A 19,808-nucleotide genomic window follows, 5' to 3' on the forward strand; every position below is an offset into this window, starting at 1 on the left:
TTCAGTGTGCGGGCCTTTCTGTTCAACATTGGCAAAAAGCATGTTTGCACTAGAGCAGGGCTGTTCAATGTCGGTCCTGGAGGGCCAAAACACTTCTGGTTTTCATACTCTCATTAGAATCAGGGACTGATACAGACCTGGGACACCAGGTGAGTGCAATTAACTACCAGGTAGAAACAAAAACCAGAAGTGTTTCAGTCATCCAGGGCCGGAATTGAACAGCCCTGCTCTAGAGTTAGCTAATAGCTTTTCTCCTCTACATATCAAATTATACTCTGTATCTTTTCCACTGAAATGAGACAGACATGACAAGAAAACAATGGCTGTTCTAAATTGACAAATCATTTATTATCGTTATGTTACATATTTAAACAACACAGGACACTTGCATGGTTAACATTTAATGTTATCTACCGGACGCAGTTATAGATCTGAAATCAACTGTTAAAATAATATCAATATAGCTGTATTTATAACAAAATCAATCATGTAAAATATATTTTAACAAAAAGAAATGAGGAGTTTTGTTAATTAACTTAGAAAAAACTTTACAGTAACAAATGCCACTTTGAAGCATTTACAGTTGTTTTAATGAGAAACTGAGTGAGCCAGCTGTGAGCCCTTGGAACACAGTAACATATCATAGCCTACAGTCCATCATAAACAAAGAAACATGGAGGGATTGATAGGCTTCAATGCATAGACCAGGGGGGCCAACCACACTTACCCCTGCCCACCTTACCATAATTTAACAACTACTACAATCACCTGGTTTGCATTTCTTGGTAGGTAAAAGACGGCACCATCTTACGAAAAAGCTAAACACAATATTTGCTATAGATCAGTAATTCCTGTATTGCCTACTTGCATAATCGATTGCGATGTTCTATATATACACAGTACCAGTCAAAAGTTTGGACACACCTACTTAGTCCAAGGTTTTTCTTTATTTTTTTTTTTACTATTTTCTACATTGCAGAATAATTGTGAAGGCATCAAAACTATGAAATAACACATGGAATCATGTAGTAACCAAAAAAGTGTTAAACAAATCAAAAAATATTTTATATTCTTCAAAGTAGCCGACCTTTGCCTTGATAACAGCTTTGCACACTCTTGGTATTCTCTCAACCAGCTTCATGAGGTAGTCACCTGGAATGCATTTAAATTAACAGGTGTGCCTTGTTAAGTTAAGTTGTGGAATTTCTTTCCTTAATACGTTTGAGCCAATCAGTTGTGTTGTGACAAGTAGGGGTGGTATACAGAAGATAGCCCCTATTTGGTAAAAGACCAAGTCCATATTATGGCAAGAACAGCTCACATAAGCAAAGAGAAACATCAGTCCATCATTACTTTAAGACATGAAAGTCAGTCAATGCGGAACATTTTCAAGTGCAGTTGCAAAAACCATCAAGCGCTGTGATGAAACTGGCTCTCATGAGGACCGCCACAGGAAAGGAAGACCCAGAGTTACCTGCTGCAGAGAATAAGTTCATTAGAGTTAACTGCACCTCAGATTGCAGCCCAAATAAATACGTCAGAGTTCAAGTAACCGACACATCTCAACATCAACTGTTCAGAGGAGACAGCGTGAATCAGGCCTTCATGGTCAAATTGCTGCAAAGAAACCACTACTAAAGGACACCAATAATAACAAGAGACTTGTTTGGGCCAAGAAACACGAGCAATGGACATTAGACCAGTGGAAATCTGTCCTTTGGTCTGATGAGTCCAAATTGTACATTTTTGGTTTCAACCGCAGTGTCTTTGTGAGATGCAGAGTAGGTGAACGGATGATCTCTTCATGTGTGGTTCCCACCGTGAAGCATGGAGGAGGTGGTGTGATGGTGCTTTGCTGGTGACACTGTCAGTGATTTATTTAGAATTCAAGGCACACCTAACCAGGATGGCTACCACAGCGTTCTGCAGCGATACGCCATCCCATCTGGTTTGTGCTTAGTGGGACTACCATTTGTTTTTCAACAGGACAATGACCCAACAAACCTCCAGGCTGTGTAAGGGCTATTTGACCAAGAAGGAGAGTGATGAGTGCTGCATCAGATGACCTGGCCTCCACAATCACCCGACCTCAACCCAACTGAGATGGTTTGGGATTAGTTGGACCACAGAGTGGAAAAGCAGCCAACAAGTGCTCAGCATATGTGGGAACTCCTTCAAGACTGTTGGAAAAGCATTCCAGGTGAAGCTGGTTGAGAGAATGCCAAGAGTGTGCAAAGTTGTCATCAAGGCAAAGGGTGGCTACTTTGCAGAATCTAAAATATATTTTGATTTGTTTAACACTTTTTTTGGTTACTACGTTATTTCATAGTTTTGCTGTCTTCACTATTATTCAACAAGGTAGAAAATAGTACAAATAAATAAAAACCCTGGAATGAGTAGGCGTGTCCAAACTTTGGACTGGTACTGTGTGAAATTCTAGGTCCGGTTTTCAGGGCATAAGGTTATGACTGTACCACAAACTAAGCTATAAATCCACAAGGTCAAAGGTGGGATATCTAAACTCTTCACCCATTTATGTGCATTCCCAGGTTCTACATTCTCAAATACATAACATTTGCCAACCTAACTGAATTGGATGACATTAAAATACCCTTGAATTGACCATTTCAATGGGACCTGAGAAGAGCTGTAGCATGGGGTTTAAACCACCTAGCAACACTGTTCTCCATGCAGAGTATCGGTTTCATCAACAGAGTATCGTTTGTGAGAAAAATCCTTGCCTGCTAGTAGGGGCATATTACGATTGACAAGGACATCCAAAGCCTATGCCTCTCCATTCCAAAACCATCTAGGCCTACAACTTAACTCTAGGGGATTTTGTAGGGGCCGGCCCAGATTTCAAAGTCAGCACATTTGCACGCAATACTGCAATGAGGCAGTGTAACAAGTTAATATGGGTTCTCATGATTATGTAGTACATTACCTTTTGGCTTACTTCAATTCATTATAATTACTCTATAAGTGATTAACAGAAATCTTAAAATATTGGTTGGTGTGTAGTAGGCCTACAATGTGTTAACAAATGCAGGGGAGGTTCTAGGAACCTTGCAGAAGCTCGATGTGACCCTGATGTTATCACAGTAGTAACAAGTAGCACAGTAAATTATTGGGAGAACTGTTGCATTAAGTTGACCTTTCAATTCATTCACCTTCTGAGCAGTTAAGATCTCCTGCAACGGATTCTTTGACTTTGAGCACAATCATGCAATAAGCAAAAATCGGTGCATAAGTATACTTGTTCCTTCTAGGCATGAATTCATAATACAGGTGATGGGTCTAGCCATTTGGATAGATCACAGTGAGCCTTTGTGGTACAGGTAACAACAACAACAACCCCATGACCACATAGAGACACTAAACATTCCCATACACTGACAATTCACTTGGCCACATGCTCACTGCCCTGCCCAAACACTGCAAACCCAAATACAGCACATACAGTAAATAAATACCGCAGCTGAACTAACAAGATGCTATGAAATCATGTTCATACTGAGGGGTGTATGGCTTGGATGACTGACGAGGAAGCTCTAGTCTTTGACTGACAGATGCTGCCCTTGCCAGTTGGAGATTTCAGATGCACAGAGCCGAGAGATATTGCGTGTATATCATCAACAAAACTTTCTCGCTTCAATTTCCTAACCAGCATTACCATTAGAAAGGGAAGCAGAAGACTCCCATGCTCTGTGGACCATTGATACTGACACAGCCCACTGAAGAGCTGGACGCAGTATGTCTCCTGTCCTTAGTCTAAAGAAATTCCAGTTAATACCAGGGCTTTTTCAACTGAGGGACTGGCTTCCTTCCCTCCAGGACTTTGGATGATGTGGGGGTCTGAGGTGGGTTACCTCTTGCTCTGGAGACGGTTTAGATGAGTGGGGAGCTGAGGTGGGTTATACCTGGCTCTGGAGCCAATTTCGGGGGTCCAGTTTGGCTCTCAAGTTCCTGAGGCTCCGGCGGGCCGAGGAGGGGCGTGAGAAAGGGGTACCGTCCAACGAGGAGGGGCTGTGGCTGCCCTCGCTGGAGCTGTTACTGGAGGTGGAGCTGGAGCAGGACAGGGTGGCCTGGGGGACGCATTGGGCCGGGATGGGGGCAAGGGAGGAGGAGGAAGGGGGCTGACAGGAGCACTGTAACACCCCCCCATACCCCCTGCCCCTGAGAGTGCTGAGCTTGGCATCCAGGGAGAGGGTGCGGGGGCGGAAGCGGGGGGAGGAGAGGGAGAGGGGCTCGGCCCAGCCTCGGTGGCGGGAGCAGGGGCTGGTGCTGCAGGGGCTGTCGCTGTCCGAGGTCAGGCTGGCATCTGAGGAGAGCAGGCCTGGCCAGGGGCAGCGCAGGGGGCTCAGTGGGCTGTGGGGGAGGCGGTAGGGGGAGCGGGGGCTGTGGCGCGCCAGCCGAGGTGTGCGGGGGCCACCAGGAGACTCCTCGAACAGGGACATCCAGGGAGGAGAGGTCCCCAGCTGGCTCCTCAGCTCCAGCTCCTGCATCCGCCGCGTCAAGATGTCCGTCACCGTGCTGATGTCATCGGAATTGTCAATAACTAGAAGGAGCAGAGGAAAGTCATTACTCCACTGTGGAAGGACAGACTATGCTAATAAAGTTGAGAAAGTTTAGAGAAGGGTAGGCCTAGACTTGGTGGTGGTAGTTGAGGGATGTCAGCTTTAACACTCCTCAGTAGGTAGGAGAGCCCAGTACGGGGGGGAGGGAAGTGGACCCCACTGGTACTTCACCTGTCGTTGTAATAGGAGGAGAGCAGAGCACGAATCTCAGCAGACACAGCGTTATCCTGCAGCAAGAGACCCTCGCAAGAGGGGGTGGTGAGGGGGGCTAGGATCCAGGGGGAGGGGGGCAACCCATGGGGTGGTGGGCAGGTATAATGTACATTGACGGGCAGTAGAATATAATGGCGATATCATTTGGGGAATGAAATGATGTGCACGACAAGGTAAAAGCACGTTCATTTTGAATATATGAAGATTAGCATTCGATTGGAGTGTACAATTAATGATGAAGGATAAAGAATGATATTAGTGGGGGGGGGCGGAGGGGGGTGTAATTTGATCACAGGAACGAGGGTGAGTGGCATGGAGGGGAGATGGGACAACAATTGAGAGAGACACAAGGAGAGGGAGAAAGGAAGAGAGAAAGAAAGTGAGTCAGCAGCATGTCAGAGAAAGGAACACTTCCATCCATAGTCAAGTACAGGAGGTTGGTTGGTGTGCTAGTGAGGTAGCAGGTAGCTCAGAGTAGTCTGATGGAGAGCTCATGCGTATGGTGGACCACACCACTGTTAGAAGAACTAGTCAGAAACACACATGCAGTTACGGAAAGGGGACCATCCTCCTCTGGATATATCTTTTATGGATTTATTTGTGTTTATAAAGCTATTATTTACGCTAACCTAAACAAACTATTATGTTACCCTACTGTATGTTCTAGGTTTAAAACAAATCAATGAAAACAGAAAGAGACCCTCAAGTTTCCAAAATGTCTTACTGAATCATATAAACGTATTTTGGACAATATGGTAAACCCTTTCTGAATCCATTTGGGTTGCTGTCTTACCAATTTCGTGGTAAAGAGAACCCTGTTTCGACGTGACAAGGGCTGGTTTCCGGGGTGATGGCAGCTCAATCTTCATCAAGTCGTCACAGCACTGCTTCCATTGGCCTGCAGGGAAGAAGGAAGCCGTCAATCACCTTCAAACATCCAATCCGGAGCTGAGAAAACCACCAACAACACATCAGGAGCCAATGAGCACATGAACAAGAGCATATGAAGACCTAGAGTGTAAAGTGTGTATCATGTCTAAGGCCAGGAGGTTCAGGAGTTTTTTCTTACCTCCTGACCTCACCAATGAAGAACCTAGGGCCCTAATCATGTGATCAGAACCTACTTACTCATGTAAAAAAATACAGATGTATTATTAGTTTATATTATTAAATAGAATAAAAAAATATTGTTAATAATAAGTCATTATTATTATTTTGAATTACTCATGTCATAGAACTGTTGCCAGAACGCTTCCATCCAGCGGTGTGTCTCTTCGCGACTGTCTGCCGAGAGCGTGTGTGTCACCTCCTCTCCCCCGTACTGGTTACTGATGCAGATGCTCTGGGCCTTACTGTGGGGGTCTTTCTCTGACGCACGTATTCTCGTCTCCTAACATACAGACACAGACACACGATAAGCTACTGATGTTGAATTAACCCCCACCCAAAAATAAGCATTTAAGCATGAGCTCGTGCTTTTAACGTCTGTCAACGCAGATTGTGAATGCACGTACTGACACAAAGAGCGGTCACTGACATAGTCAAGTCCGGTAGAGTCAGCCTCAAGCATTAATCTGTCCCAGTTATCAGCTACGTCCCAATTATCTCTCCGTCCTCCCAGTGTGCACTTGTTCACTACCCTTCAATGATTTGAAAGGAAATTACTGGTATAAGAGGTGGAAATGCCCTACAGCCAATACCTCCACTACTTTGGGAAGTAGTGAGCGAGGGTACATTTCAGGATAAAGGCAATGGGGCGGCAGCGTAGCCTAGTGGTTAGAGTGTTAGAATAGTAACCGAAAGGTTGCAAGTTCAAATCCCCGAGCTGACAAGGTACAAATCTGTCATTCTGCCCCTGAACAAGGCAGTTAACCCGCTGTTCCATGGCCGTCATTGAAAATAAGAATTTGTTCTTAACTGACTTGCCTAGTTAAATAAAAGGTCAAATAAAAAAATGACTGTACTGCAATGTGTTTCCTCATTGCCACCAGTAGATGGAAGCAGCACCCTGTTCAGCCTCACTCTGGGCTCACGTTGATCCTGAGAGCAAAGCAGTCAGAGCTGATGACTAATGCATGATGATCCCACAGAGTTGGCTGATTTAATGGTCTCTGCCTGAAGCTAAAACAGGGCTTTGTACTGTGGGTCAAGGGTCACCACAACTTAATGAGCCACAGCAGGGATCAACAACAGACAGGGTGGAAAGAGGAATAAGTGAAACGTTGGGGAAAAAACTGGACTCTCTTATGAGAGACCGTCTGCTTGTATTAATTCGATATATGTTTTTGCACAACATTCCAAATGCCTGTATCACAAGAATCAAGAAAGAAAAAATATGTAGTGCATTTGGAAAGTTTTCAGACGCCTTGACTTTTTCCACATTTTGTTATTCCAAAATGGATCAAATACTCCCCCCCCCCCCCCCTCAATCTACACACAATACCCCATAATGACAAAGTGGCATTTGGAAATTGCTCCAAGGATGAACCAGACTTGTCTACAATTTTTATTTTTATGAGGTCTTGGCTGATTTCTTTTGATTTTCCTATGTCGTCAAGTAAAGAGGCACTGAGTTTGAAGGTAGGCCTTGAAATACATCCACAGGTACACCTCCTATTGAATCAAATGATGTCAATTAGCCTATCAGAAGCTTCTAAAGCCATGACGTCATTTTCTGGAATTGTCCAAGCTGTTTAAAGGCACAGTCAACTTAGTGTATGTAAACTTCTGACCCACTGGAAATGTGATACAGTGAATTATAAGTGAAATAATCTGTCTGTAAACAATTGTTGGAAAAATTACTTGTGTCATGCACAAATTAGATGTCTTAACCGACTTGCCAAAACTATAGTTTGTTAACAAGAAATTTGTGGAGTGGTTGAAAAACGAGTTAACACCTGCAAACACCTGCATTGCTTGCTGTTTGGGGTTTTAGGCTGGGTTTCTGTACAGCACTTTGAGATATCAGCTGATGTAAGAAGGGCTATATAAATACATTTGATTTGATTTAATGACTACACCCTAAGTATGTAAACTTCCGACTACAACTGTAACTGCTTGTAGCTCAGGACCAGGACACAGGAGGGATTCAGACTGTAGAACCCAGTTCCTACATTTTAATATAAAAATTGATTTATCAAACAAAACTATGCAACATTATCTCTGGGATCATCAGGATGACAAATCAGAGCAAGATTACTGAATGTAAGTACATTATTTACCTTCAGAGGTGAATGTATCAAACCAGTTGCCGTGATAAAAGTTGTTGTGCACTCTCCTCAAATAATAGCATGGTATTTTTTCACTGTAATAGTTGCTGTAAATTGGACAGTACAATTAGATTAATAATAATTTAAGTTTCTGCCCATATAAGAAATGTCTATGTCCTGGGAAAGTTTCTTGTTACTTACAACGTCATGCTAATCACATTAGATCAACTGTCCCGCGGGGAGACACCGATCCCATAGAGGTTAAGAAGACATCACAAATAATAATAATAATAATAATAATAATAATAATAATAATAATAATAATAATAGAGGTAGCATTAAAAGATCAGATAATCCCAATATCTGTAACTAGCATGCTTTTCTGAGAGTGTGTGTATGTGGTAAAACATTTTTTAATAGACTGACTTTGTTGATGGCGATGGTAAATGCTGGCTCGACGTTAGCCTCCATATCCTCTTGCCGGTGGTAACAGAAAAGGTTTGTCCCTTTAAGGACGCCGTAGACATTCGTCCAACTCTGAGGGTCACCTCCCAACTGCTGTGAGAGACAGAGAGAGACACAGGCAGAGACATTTGTTTATTATAAAAAGCTAAAATGTTGATACAAATACCTGTCATTTAAATCAAAAAGTCATTTGTGGAATATTATATTTCTACATTATGTAAAAGCCCTATTTTAGTTTTAGAATGTAAAATGCGGGCCCCCAATCCTCGACAAGAAGAAAAAACTGTTGCGCCAGTAATATGGGTCAGATCTTTGAACAGTTTTGTCACCTGTCTTTGTGCTTGTCTCCATCCCCCTCCAGGTGTCGCCCATCTTCCCATTATCCCCTATGTATTTATACCCGTGTTCCGTTTGTCTGTTGCCAGTTCATATTGTCAGGTCTTACTAGCGTTCTTTCCCACCTTCCTGTTTCTCTAGTTCTGTTTCCTAGTTTTTCCCGGTTCTGACCATTTTGCCCTGACCCCGAGCCTGCCTGCCATCCTGTACCTGCCTGACTCTGACCTGATGACGAACTTCTGCCTGCCCCCGACCTGCCCTGTGTTTCTAATAAATCATCTGAGAACTGTACTATCCGCCTCCCGTGTTTGCATCTGGGTCATATCCTGAGTCGTGATAGTACGAACTGGCCATGTCTGATCCAGCAGACTCGGACCAGCTACACAACGCCGTCTCTTCCCAGGAAGCCACCATTGGAAGACACAAGGAGTTAGTTCAAGGTCTTATGGAAGAATTCCAGACCTTGGCGGAATGCCAGGATGTGCCTTCAACACATTGCTGGAGCAATTCCGCAGATTACAGTGGCGGGCTGCCTCACAGACAGTAACCCCCCCAGACTGTCAATTACCCTGCTACCAGCGGTGTTTCTCCCCAATCTACCCCGGCTTCCCAAGAACCACGCTTACCTGCTCCGGAGCGCTGCGCTGAAGATCCCAGATCCTGCCTGGCATTTCTCTCGCAATGTTCTCTCATCTTTGAGCTGCAGCCCTCTTCATTTCCCTCGGATCGCTCGAGGATAGCGTATGTGATAATGCTGATGTCCAGGAGGGATCTTGCCTGGGCTACGGCGGTGTGGGAGCAACAATCCATTGTTTGCCTCAGATTGGAGGAGTTTGTGGCGGACGTACGGAAAGTGTTTGATTCTGCGTTGTCTGGGAGAGAGGCAGCTCGTAAGCTGCTAAAACTACGTCAGGATTCCCGTAGTGTGGCAGACTACGTGTTGGATTTTCGCATGTTGGCGACAGAGTGCCTGGAACCCGGAAGCCCTGTTCGACAAATTCCTTCATGGGTTGTCGGAGGTGATTAAAGACGAGCTCGCAGCCCGGGAGCTGCCCCTGGACCTCGACTCCCTCATAGCCTTGACCATCCGGATCGATGGGCGGCTACGGGAATGTATGAGGGAGAAGGAGTCTGTTCCCTGTCGCCGATCCCTTTCCTCGATTTCTACCTCGCCTCCGAGGAAATCCACGAAGCCAACATTTCCGAGTGGATCTGATGGCAACCGAAGTCTCTCAGAGGACACCGAGAGTCGTCCCTTCCGGTGCCCATGCAACTGGGCAGGGCTAGATTGTTTCCTGCTGAGTGCTTACGTGGACTTAACACCCAGAACTGTCTGTATTGTGGAGCTATGGGATTTTTTTTTTAATCTACCTGCCCATTTAAGAACAAGGCTCATCAAGGAGGTACTTGTACAAGTACGCTGGTGAGCCGTATGGGGAGTTTCCCATCTTCCATTGCTCGTACTGCTCTTCATGCTACCCTGTTGTGGGGTGACCGGTCCAAATCTCTCCGGGTGCTCATAGACTCTGGGGCCGATGAGAACTTTATGGACGCTACCCTGGTGTTGGAGCTGGGAATCCCCACACAACCCCTCTCCATTCCCATGGAATCAGAGCGTTGGATGGGGGCTCTATTGGCAGAGTCTCAGGTTAATGTGTCCCATTAACCTGAGAGTGTCGGGTAATCACAGTGAATTTATGCAGTTCCTGTCCATCAAATCCCATCATGCACCCGTGGTTTTGGGGATTCCTGGCTCCAGAGGCACAATCCCCTGATCTACTGGGCTACTGGTTCTATCCTGGGTTGGAGCCCATTTTGCCATGGGCATTGCCTGTCCCGGGACTTCTTCCTGCGGGCTTGGTCACATATATCCCTGGACTTCATCAATGGTCTACCCCCGTCTGATGGCAACATGGTTATCCTTACCGTGGTGGACCAGTTTCCCAAAGCCGCCCACTTCATCCCTCTCCCCAAGCTACCCTCAGCCAAGGAGACGCCACCAGCTCATGGTGCAGCACGTCTTCCAGATCCATGGACTTCCGGTGGACATGGTCTCCGACAGTGGTCTTCAGTTCTCATCCCAGTTCTGGAAGGCGTTCTACACGCTCATTTGGTCGCCGGCCAGCCTGTCCTCCAGGTTCCACCCCAAGTCTAACGGCCAGTCTGAGCGAGCCAATCAGGACCTGGAGACGACTCTTCGCTGCCTGGTCTCCGCCAATCCCACCACCTGGAGCCAGCAGCTCATGTGGGTAGAGTACGCCCGCAAACACCGTCCTTTGCTCAGCATACCCTCTGCCCAGATGTTCGTCCGCCGTACCTAGAGAGAAAGCCCGGTTGGCTCCTCACCTCCAGGTATCGACGACAGGTGGACCACCACCGGACCCTGGCATCGTCTCGGGCAGAGGGTATGGCTGTCCACTCGGGATCTGCCCCCCCGGGTAGAGTCCCGCAAACTGTCCCCCGTTTTTATCGGTCCTTTCCCCATCTCCAAGATCCTTAGCCCCTCTGCTCTTCGTCTTCTGTTGCCCCGTACCCTCCGTATACATCCCACTTTTCATGTGTCTAGGATTAAACCTATGTCTCACAGCCCTTTGTCTCCTGTACCTGCCTGACTCTGACCTGATCACGAACCTCTGCCTGCCCTCGACCTGCCCTTTGTTTCTAATAAATACTGAGAACTGCACTATCCACCTCCCGTGTCAACAACTGGGTAATATCCTGAGTTATGATAAGTTTGGACTAGAAACAAGCAGTTTTTGCCGTTGTAATGGTGCAAGCAAGAAGGTAATGAATCTGCACTGGGGAAACAAAGGTAAAGCAAATCCTTATCAATACAACAATTATCTAAAACACATATACAGTAGATTGGATTTAATGGGGGTCGCACAACAAAATATTTTGTCTCACTTTAGAGCCCTACGCACCTCTTGCTTTCCTGCCAAACACACACACGCAAATGCACACACACAGACAGACACTCACCTTGACCTTCAAGCAGCCACTCATCATCTGCTGGGTCATACAGTGAGGCTGGGCAGCCAGGCGACAACACACACTGCCATAGAGAGGCACCCAGTACGAAAACTCCTCTGAAGGGAGAGAAAGAGAGGGGGAGAGGGAGAAAGGGATGAATGAGGGTTGAGAAAATAAATACAATGAACATATACCGCACACACACACGCACACACCAGGGAGTAAAAGTCTCACCACTGCAGGGAGAGCTGTGAACAACAGTGAAGTGCCTATCAAACTTTATTAGAGCCGTAAGGGGCAATGAATAAAGCACATGTCAGGGTGTCTAGTCCCCTGTAGCCCTCATCATTAGAGTTTTACACAGCACTGACCCTGCTAGAGTGCTTTATTACTCCGACCTTGACTCTGACAGGCTGTCTGTCAGCTAGATACCTGCTGGGAGAGAGGGAGAGACACAGAGAGAGAGACTGACACTGAGGGAAAGAAAGAAAGAGATGGAAAGAAAATGAGTACTCTACATGGATAAACCACATCTAGACTGTGACCTACCGTTGCCTGAGATGCTGAGGTCGTGAGTGCGGAAGCTGTCCTGGACATGTGACAGTGACAGGGATGTGTGGGCCAGGAGGTGGTACTTAGGTCCCCTGTGGACAGAACAGAGACACTGATGAGCTGTGTGACTGTGGGACTAAATGCACGTGTCTCTGCGTGTCCGCCAGTGACTTTGTGTGGGTGTTTTTGGCTGTGTTTACACAGGCAGCCCAATTCTAATTATTTTCCACTAACTGTTCTAATTGGGCAAAAGAGCAGAATTGGACTGCCTGTGTAAACGCAGCCTCAATGTATGCATGGAAATGCATGAGTGTGTGTGTGAATATCTAGTTATAGTAGTGTCTGCATGATGTGTATACAAAACCCACTTACGCCACTGCGGGTCCAGGTAGCAGCAGTGTGGCTGCCCCTCCATTGCTGGTGGGGCTGCAGGCTCCAGGGTCCATGGCAACACGGAGCTTTTTTCCTGCCGAGCGGCCCAGAGAGCTGCTCAGTTTGCTGGCTAGTTTCCTGGGCGCGCTCCCTGCCGAGTAGTCCTCCTCCGAACAGCAGCTGTATAGCTCCACTCGCAGCTCAAAGCCCGGGCTGGCCTCGCTGCTACACACAGCCAAAAGACACACACATAGATATTCAAAGCATGTGCAACAGTGTAAAGGAAAAAGAACACACACACACACACACACACACAGCAAACACATATTTATACAGTGCCTTCGGAAAGTATTCAGACCCCTTGACATTTTCCACATATTATGTTACAGCCTTATTCTAAAATGGATTAAATGAATGTTTTTCTTCTTCAAACTACACACAATACCCCATAATGACAAAGCGAAAAAAGGTTTTTAGAATTTTTACAAATGTATTAAAAATCTATTCAGACCCTTTGCTATGAGACTCGAAATTGAGATCAGGTGCATCCTGTTTCCATTGATCATCCTTGATGTTTCTACAACTTGATTGGGGTCCACTTGTGGTAAATTCAATTGACTGGACATGATTTGGAAAAGCACACACCTGTCTATATAAGGTTCCACAGTTGACAGTGCATGTCAGAGCAAAAACCAAGCCATGAGGTCAAAGAAATTGTCTGTAGAGTTCCGAGACAGGATTGTGTCGAGGCAGAGATCTAGGGAAGGGTACCAAAACATGTCTGCAGCATTGAAGGTCCCATAGACACGGTGGCCTCCATCATTCTTAAATGGAAGAAGTTTGGAACCACCAAGACTCTTCCTAGAGCTGGCTTCCCGGCCAAACTGAGCAATCGGGGAGAATGGCCTTGGTCAGAGAGGTAACCAAGAACTCGATGGTCACTCTGATTGAGATCCAGAGTTCCCCTGTGGAGATGGGAGAACCTTCCAGAAGGACAACCATGACAGCCCGCTGGTTCTGTGGTCTGATGAAACCAAGATTGAACTCTTTGGCCTGAATGCCAAGCGCCACGTCTGGAGGAAACCTGGCACCATCCCTACGGTGAAGCATGGTGGTGGCAGCATGCTGTGGGGATGTTTTTCAGCGGCAGGCACCGGCAGACAAGCAAGGATTGAGGGACAGATGAACGGAGCAAAGTAGAGAGATCATTTATGAAAACTTGGACAGACTGGGGCGAAGGTTCACCTTCCAACACGACAATGACCCTAAGGCCTAAGCCCACAGCCAAGACACGGCAGGAGTGGCTTCGGGACAAGTCTCTGAATATCCTTGAGTTGCCCAGCCAGAGCCCGGATTTGAACCCGATCGACCTGAAAATAGCTGTGCAGCGATTCTCCCCATCCAACCTGACAGAGCTTGAGAGGATCTGCAGAGAATGGGAGAAGCTCCCCAAATATAGGTGTACTTATATAAATGTGATCATTTCTGTTTTTGTTTTGACATTATGGGGTATTGTGTGTAGATTGATGAGGGGGAAAAAAACTATTGAATACATTTTTGAATAAGGCTTTAATGTAACAAAACGTGGAAAAAGTCAAGCGGTCTGAATACTTTCTGAATGCACTTTATATACAGAATCAGGTACTGATAAAGATTTGAACATTTATACACGTATCTCAATACAAGCATGACCTTAAACATGCACTTATAAACACCAAACACTTAGCATGGGAAAGATAAGACAATAAGGCTGCGTTTACACAGAAAACCAAATTCTTATCTTTTTCCACTAACTGATCTTTCGACCAATCAGATTAGCTCTTTTGCCAATAATTGAGCAAAAGTTCAGAATTGGGCAGCCTGTGTAAATGCAGCGCAAGACAACACAAGCCAACAGAAAGAGAAGACGTACAAAACGATGGTGTTGTCAAAGCAGATGTCGGTGAGTGTCCGGTCCACCATCACCATGTCTGTGTCGTGGATCTCCCCTCCCACCTGAAGTAGACAGAACACTGCACACCGATGCAGCTCTGAGGAAGAGAGAGAGAGAGAGTACATGTGTGAGCGTGTGCATGAGTGTAGTGTGTGTGCCTGTGCGTGAGTATGTGTGCACGAGTGTGTGTCCATGCCCTCTTGGGCTCTGTTATCTTCCTACTGCACTTAACGACCTTGACAAATTGCCTCATTAAACTTCACCTAGACTTTCCAACTACCTGTCCCCCCTGGAGTTAATTTATATGCGCATAGGTCTACTAGGTCATGCAGATTAATTCATTCCAGTTGTCGGGGAGGGCCATACTAAGGATTTCTTTGTTCTTTTTTTACCATTACCTTACAGGTAGCAGTTAGGGTTGCAAAGGGTCGGAAATTTTCCATGGGAAGTTAAGCCCGGGAATTTTGCTTAAATTCATCAAAGAAAGTAAGCTTATAACAGTGAACCTTTTTTGTGGGATACACATAAGGCAATTCTAGGTCTTGTGGCATATTTTGATTAAACTATCCCCAATTCAATGGAATTGCAACCCTCTGCATGCACAGTACATTCTTCCATCACATGTGCAGTGCACTCTTCCATCACATGTTCAAAGACTCAATCATGGACACACTGACCGTTGTGGCATGTTTGTGTGATGTATTGTTGTCTCTACCTTCTTGCCCTTTGTGATGTTGTCTGTGCCCAGTAATGATTGTACCATGTTTTGTTGCTACCATGCTGTTGTCATGTTGTGCTGCTACCATGCTGTGTTGTCATGTGTTGCTGCCTTGCTATGTTGTCGACTTATGTCTCTCTTTATGTAGTGTTGTCTCTCGTCGTGATGTGTGTTTTGTCCTATATTTATATATATTTTTTAATCCCAGCCCCCGTCCCCGCAAGAGGCCTTTTGCCTTTTAGTAGACCGTCATTGTAAATAAGAATGTGTTCTTAACTGACTTGCCTAGTTAAATAAAGGTTAAATAAAAACAGCCGATCTTGCACACTAATGAGATGCTATTGAGCCCACACTACTACACTGTCTGAGCCAAGGACTACATGCTTTCTGGTAAATTTTGATTACAATACTTGGTGGGGTGAATATATTTTATATTACATACATGATTTGTTGTTAACTAGTAAATAGTAGCCTACAGCAAAGTATGTTTAAATCATTTCTAACTCGTTAACAATTTCTGCTAGTTAGTTTTTGCTACCATGTGGGTTTTAGCTTGCTTGAGCCTGCTAACTGAGGAGTGTTAATTCACCTGTTTCCATACATGTTTAATTAAAAAAAAAAATTATCTTACAAAGGAGTTGTTTAATCTAACTGCTTAACTATTTATCTGTACATGGAATTGTATTAGTTTTTTATCTAATCTTTACAGGAAAATGCCACGGGCACTTTCTGATGTGTGGAGACATTTCACTGCAGCTAATGTAGGAGGAAAGCTGTGTACATTTGCAAATACTGTGCCAAATCATATGTGAAGAATGCAACAAAGATGCAGAATAATTTGGCCAAAGTGCATAAAGTTCCCTCAGCGCTCACAACAAGAAACCCTCTACGTCTATTCGAGGTGAAAATTATGAATCAGACATCTTATCGATAGCAACAGCTCATGGTCCTCCTGAAATCAGATTTTTTTTTGAGGAACGTAGTCATAAATGCTGATGAATGTCTTGCTCGAGTAGTGTATGCAACTGGTTCACCTCTGATGCTCACAGGCAATGTGTATTGGAAGAGATTTCTGAATGTTCTTCGCCCAGCATACACCCCTCCAACCAGACATGCTTTATCTACTAATTTGCTGGATGCAGAGTTCAACAAAGTTCAAGTGAAGGTCAAGCAAATCATAAAGAAACTGGACTGTATTGCAATCATCTCTGATGGGTGGTCGAATGTTCGTGGGCAAGGAATAATTAACTACATCATCTCCACCCCTCAACCAGTATCTTACAAGAGCACAGACAAGGGACAACAGACACACCGGTCTCTACATTGCAGATGAGCTGAAGGCAGTCAATGACCTTGGACCACAGAAGTTATTTGCACTGGTGACAGACAATGCTGCGAACATGAAGGCTGCTTGGTCTAAAGTGGAGGAGTCCTACCCTCACATCACATCCATTGGCTGTGCTGCTCATGCATTGAATCTGCTCCTCAAGGACATCATGGCACTGAAAACAATGGATACACTCTACAAGAGAGCCAAGGAAATGGTTAGGTATGTGAAGGGTCATCAAGTTATAGCAGCAATCTACCTCACCAAGCAAAGTGAGAAGAATAAGAGCACCACATTGAAGCTGCCCAGCAACATCCATTGGGGTGGTGTTGTCATCATGTTTGACAGTCTCCTGGAGGGGAAGGAGTCTCCAAGAAATGACCATATCACAGTCTGCCGATATGGACAGCCCCATCAAGAGGATCCTCCTGGATGATATATTTTGGGAGAGAGAGTGGGAAGCAGCATGAAACTCCTGAAACCTATATCAGTAGCCATTGCATGGATTGAGGGAGACAATGCCATCCTGTCTAATGTTTAGACTCTGCTTGCAGATGTAAGAGAAGAAATCCGTACTGCCCTGCCCACTTCATTGTTGCTCCAAGCAGATGAAACTGCAGTTCTGAAATACATCAAAAAGTGTAAAGACTTCTGCCAGAAGCCCATACACGCCGCAATGTACATGTTGGACCCGAAGTATGCTGGCAAGAGCATCCTGTCTGGCGCAGAGATCAACAAGGCCTATGGTGTCATCACTACCGTGTCTCGCCACCTTGACCTGGATGAGGGCAAGGTTCTTGTCAGTCTGGCGAAGTACACTTCTAAGCAAGGGCTTTGGGATGGAGATGCAATATGGCAGTCGTGCCAACATATCTCATCAGCCACCTGGTGGAAGGGACTTTGTGGATCTGAGGCTCTTTCCCCTGTTGCCTCCATCATCATCCAAATCACACCAACATCAGCTGCCTCAGAGTGCAACTCGTCCTTGTTTGGGAACACACACACCAAAGCACACAACAGACTGACCAATACGGGTTGAAAAATTGGTGGCCATCCAGGCAAATTTGAGGCTTTTTGAGGCTGACAACGAGCCATCCTCAACTAGGTTGGAAAGTGACAGTGAAGATGAGGCCTCAGAGTCTGATGTTCAAGAGGTGAACATTGAGGAGGTCCAGGGAGAAGACATGGAAACCTGAGCGGAAGACAACCAGAGTTTTAGTTTCTAGACTATCATTTTACAGATGTATGATGAAAACGTTTTTGGGAGATGTGATGGATCATTGGGGATCATTCAATATTCCCTTTCTTTCTTTTGTTGTTCAGTGAAATCATCCCATGTGAAGAGTCAACTCATTTAATTAAAGTTCAATTCGTAACTAAATAGTTTTTTGAATTTCTATTGGAAGGATTTAATCATGTCTACTTATGATAAGGTAAAAGGATTATGTTTCTGTCTCCATATGATATGGTAAATATATCCAATGCAAAAAACAAATAATTGGTATTAATATTTATTTGCATATATTTCCGTTAATTCCCATATATTCCCGTTAATTCCCACGGAACGTTTCCACCTCTGAATATTCCCCAAAATGTGCAACCCTAGTAGCAGTCAACATAAACCATACCACAGCTGCAGTAGCACAGCCAAAGACAACAGAAAAGGGCTGTCTGTGCAGCAGGTTTCTATGCCAGAGGCCATCATCCCAAATCACTCGCTGTAGGAATGTTTGCTTGTCAATGAGCTGCATTGTTTCAATAGCTGTATAGTTCTTCAGATATACAAGTCCTTTTAAAAGAGCAGAACTGTTATGCTTACATGTTCATTACTTCAGTTCTTATTCTTTAGAGCTTTTGGTCTAGGATCAGTTCCATATAAATGTTATTCATTATGATGTAAAAGGCGAAACTGATCCTAGATCAGCACTCCTATAGATCCGGGACGATACCAATACCGCAATATTTGTTTGTATCGTGGCAAGGAAACAAAACACGAAGAAGCTTTAACTTCTTGAGGAAAACAGCCCTAACGATGGAAACAAACACCATTATGTTGTCATCCAGAGTCACATGTATTCATTTTCCAAGCTATAGCAAACAATATTTTACACACAGCAGGTTTTAAAGGACCAAACAGTTTGGTCTGCTTCGTGTTTTCATTTATGCCATGTAAAAGAATATTGCGATACTGGTATCGTCCCAGCCCTAACTCTTATACTCCGAGAGGCTTTGTGGGTATGGGGCCCAGGTTGAAATAGTTATGTGCACCTGATTTCACACCACTTTACCCAAATTCTATTTGATTCACTTCGCTTCACTCAGTCAACTCGCATCACAAACTCAGAGCGATGGGTAATATAACAGGATTTGATTGACACCAGTGCTACCGCAACGATTCCTCACCTCCTTTGTTCTTGAAGTACTCGGTGTCTTTCCACATGAGTGGGATCCGGAGGTCTGTAATGGTAAAGGGCAGTCAGACGAGTGAAATCCACCACAAATGTAACATATACACTCGCACAAGCATATACACACGCACGCACGCACACACACACACTCAGGCCGACAGGTAGAAGACCCCTGACCTTTTATATCCTCCCACCAAGGCAGTCGCTGTCATACTCGGTGTGTGATCTGTGTGTGTGTGTGCCTACCTGTGTGTCTGTGCTGAATGTGTATGCCCATGCGCTGGAGCCACGAGCTGAATGGCTTCCTGTCTACTTAGTCAATCAATGATTAATCACAACCTCTGTTTGTGTATGCCCTCCAGCTGTGAGCAGTCCCAGAAAGACAGCCCCCCCCTTTTCTCTTGTCCTCCCACTGAGCCAGAGCAGTTCATCATAATTCTTTAATTACCTCTTTCACTGAACCCCCCCCCCCTCATCCTAACCCCCCCATTCTCCCCTCCGCCACCCCTAACTTATTCCTCCCCCTCACACCAACCTATTCCTCCTTCATTCTACCCCCTATCCCACCCTTACCCCTCTGACGGACAGCGTCTGCAGGTCGCCATGGACGCTGCCAAGAATGAGGAAATGACACATGGCATAATGGGGGAGGAGGAAGCAGGGTGTCAGGGCCCGAGGCTGATGAAGTGTGCTAAACGGAGCTCAGCTATTGGGTAGACATGGGG

At 45.2% G+C, this 19,808-nt stretch overlaps 1 protein-coding gene across 5 annotated transcripts in view; it reads right to left on the reverse strand.

Annotated features, from left to right (window-relative positions):
- Positions 1–2,354: 2,354 nt before the first annotated feature.
- LOC115199738 (rhotekin) overlaps positions 2,355–19,808 on the reverse strand; it is a 128,497-nt gene continuing 111,043 nt past the window's right edge. For 3 of the 5 annotated variants that reach the window (XM_029762128.1, XM_029762129.1, XM_029762130.1), the window contains exons 4-12: positions 19,079–19,132; positions 14,610–14,727; positions 12,698–12,922; positions 12,323–12,417; positions 11,783–11,889; positions 8,426–8,557; positions 6,015–6,180; positions 5,584–5,688; positions 2,355–4,558 (exon numbers count right to left, since the gene is read on the reverse strand). In XM_029762128.1, the coding sequence (XP_029617988.1) occupies positions 3,915–4,558; positions 5,584–5,688; positions 6,015–6,180; positions 8,426–8,557; positions 11,783–11,889; positions 12,323–12,417; positions 12,698–12,922; positions 14,610–14,727; positions 19,079–19,132 (1,646 nt within the window). In that variant the 3' untranslated portion in view covers positions 2,355–3,914. Of the gene's footprint in view, positions 4,559–4,748; positions 4,846–5,583; positions 5,689–6,014; positions 6,181–8,425; positions 8,558–11,782; positions 11,890–12,322; positions 12,418–12,697; positions 12,923–14,609; positions 14,728–19,078; positions 19,133–19,260; positions 19,474–19,808 lie in introns of those variants that run through there. The other 2 variants (XM_029762131.1, XM_029762132.1) reach the window with 2 other exon arrangements.

The sequence above is a fragment of the Salmo trutta genome, chromosome 9 (assembly GCF_901001165.1).
Source record: "Salmo trutta chromosome 9, fSalTru1.1, whole genome shotgun sequence".
In the NCBI taxonomy this organism is placed as follows: domain Eukaryota; kingdom Metazoa; phylum Chordata; class Actinopteri; order Salmoniformes; family Salmonidae; genus Salmo; species Salmo trutta.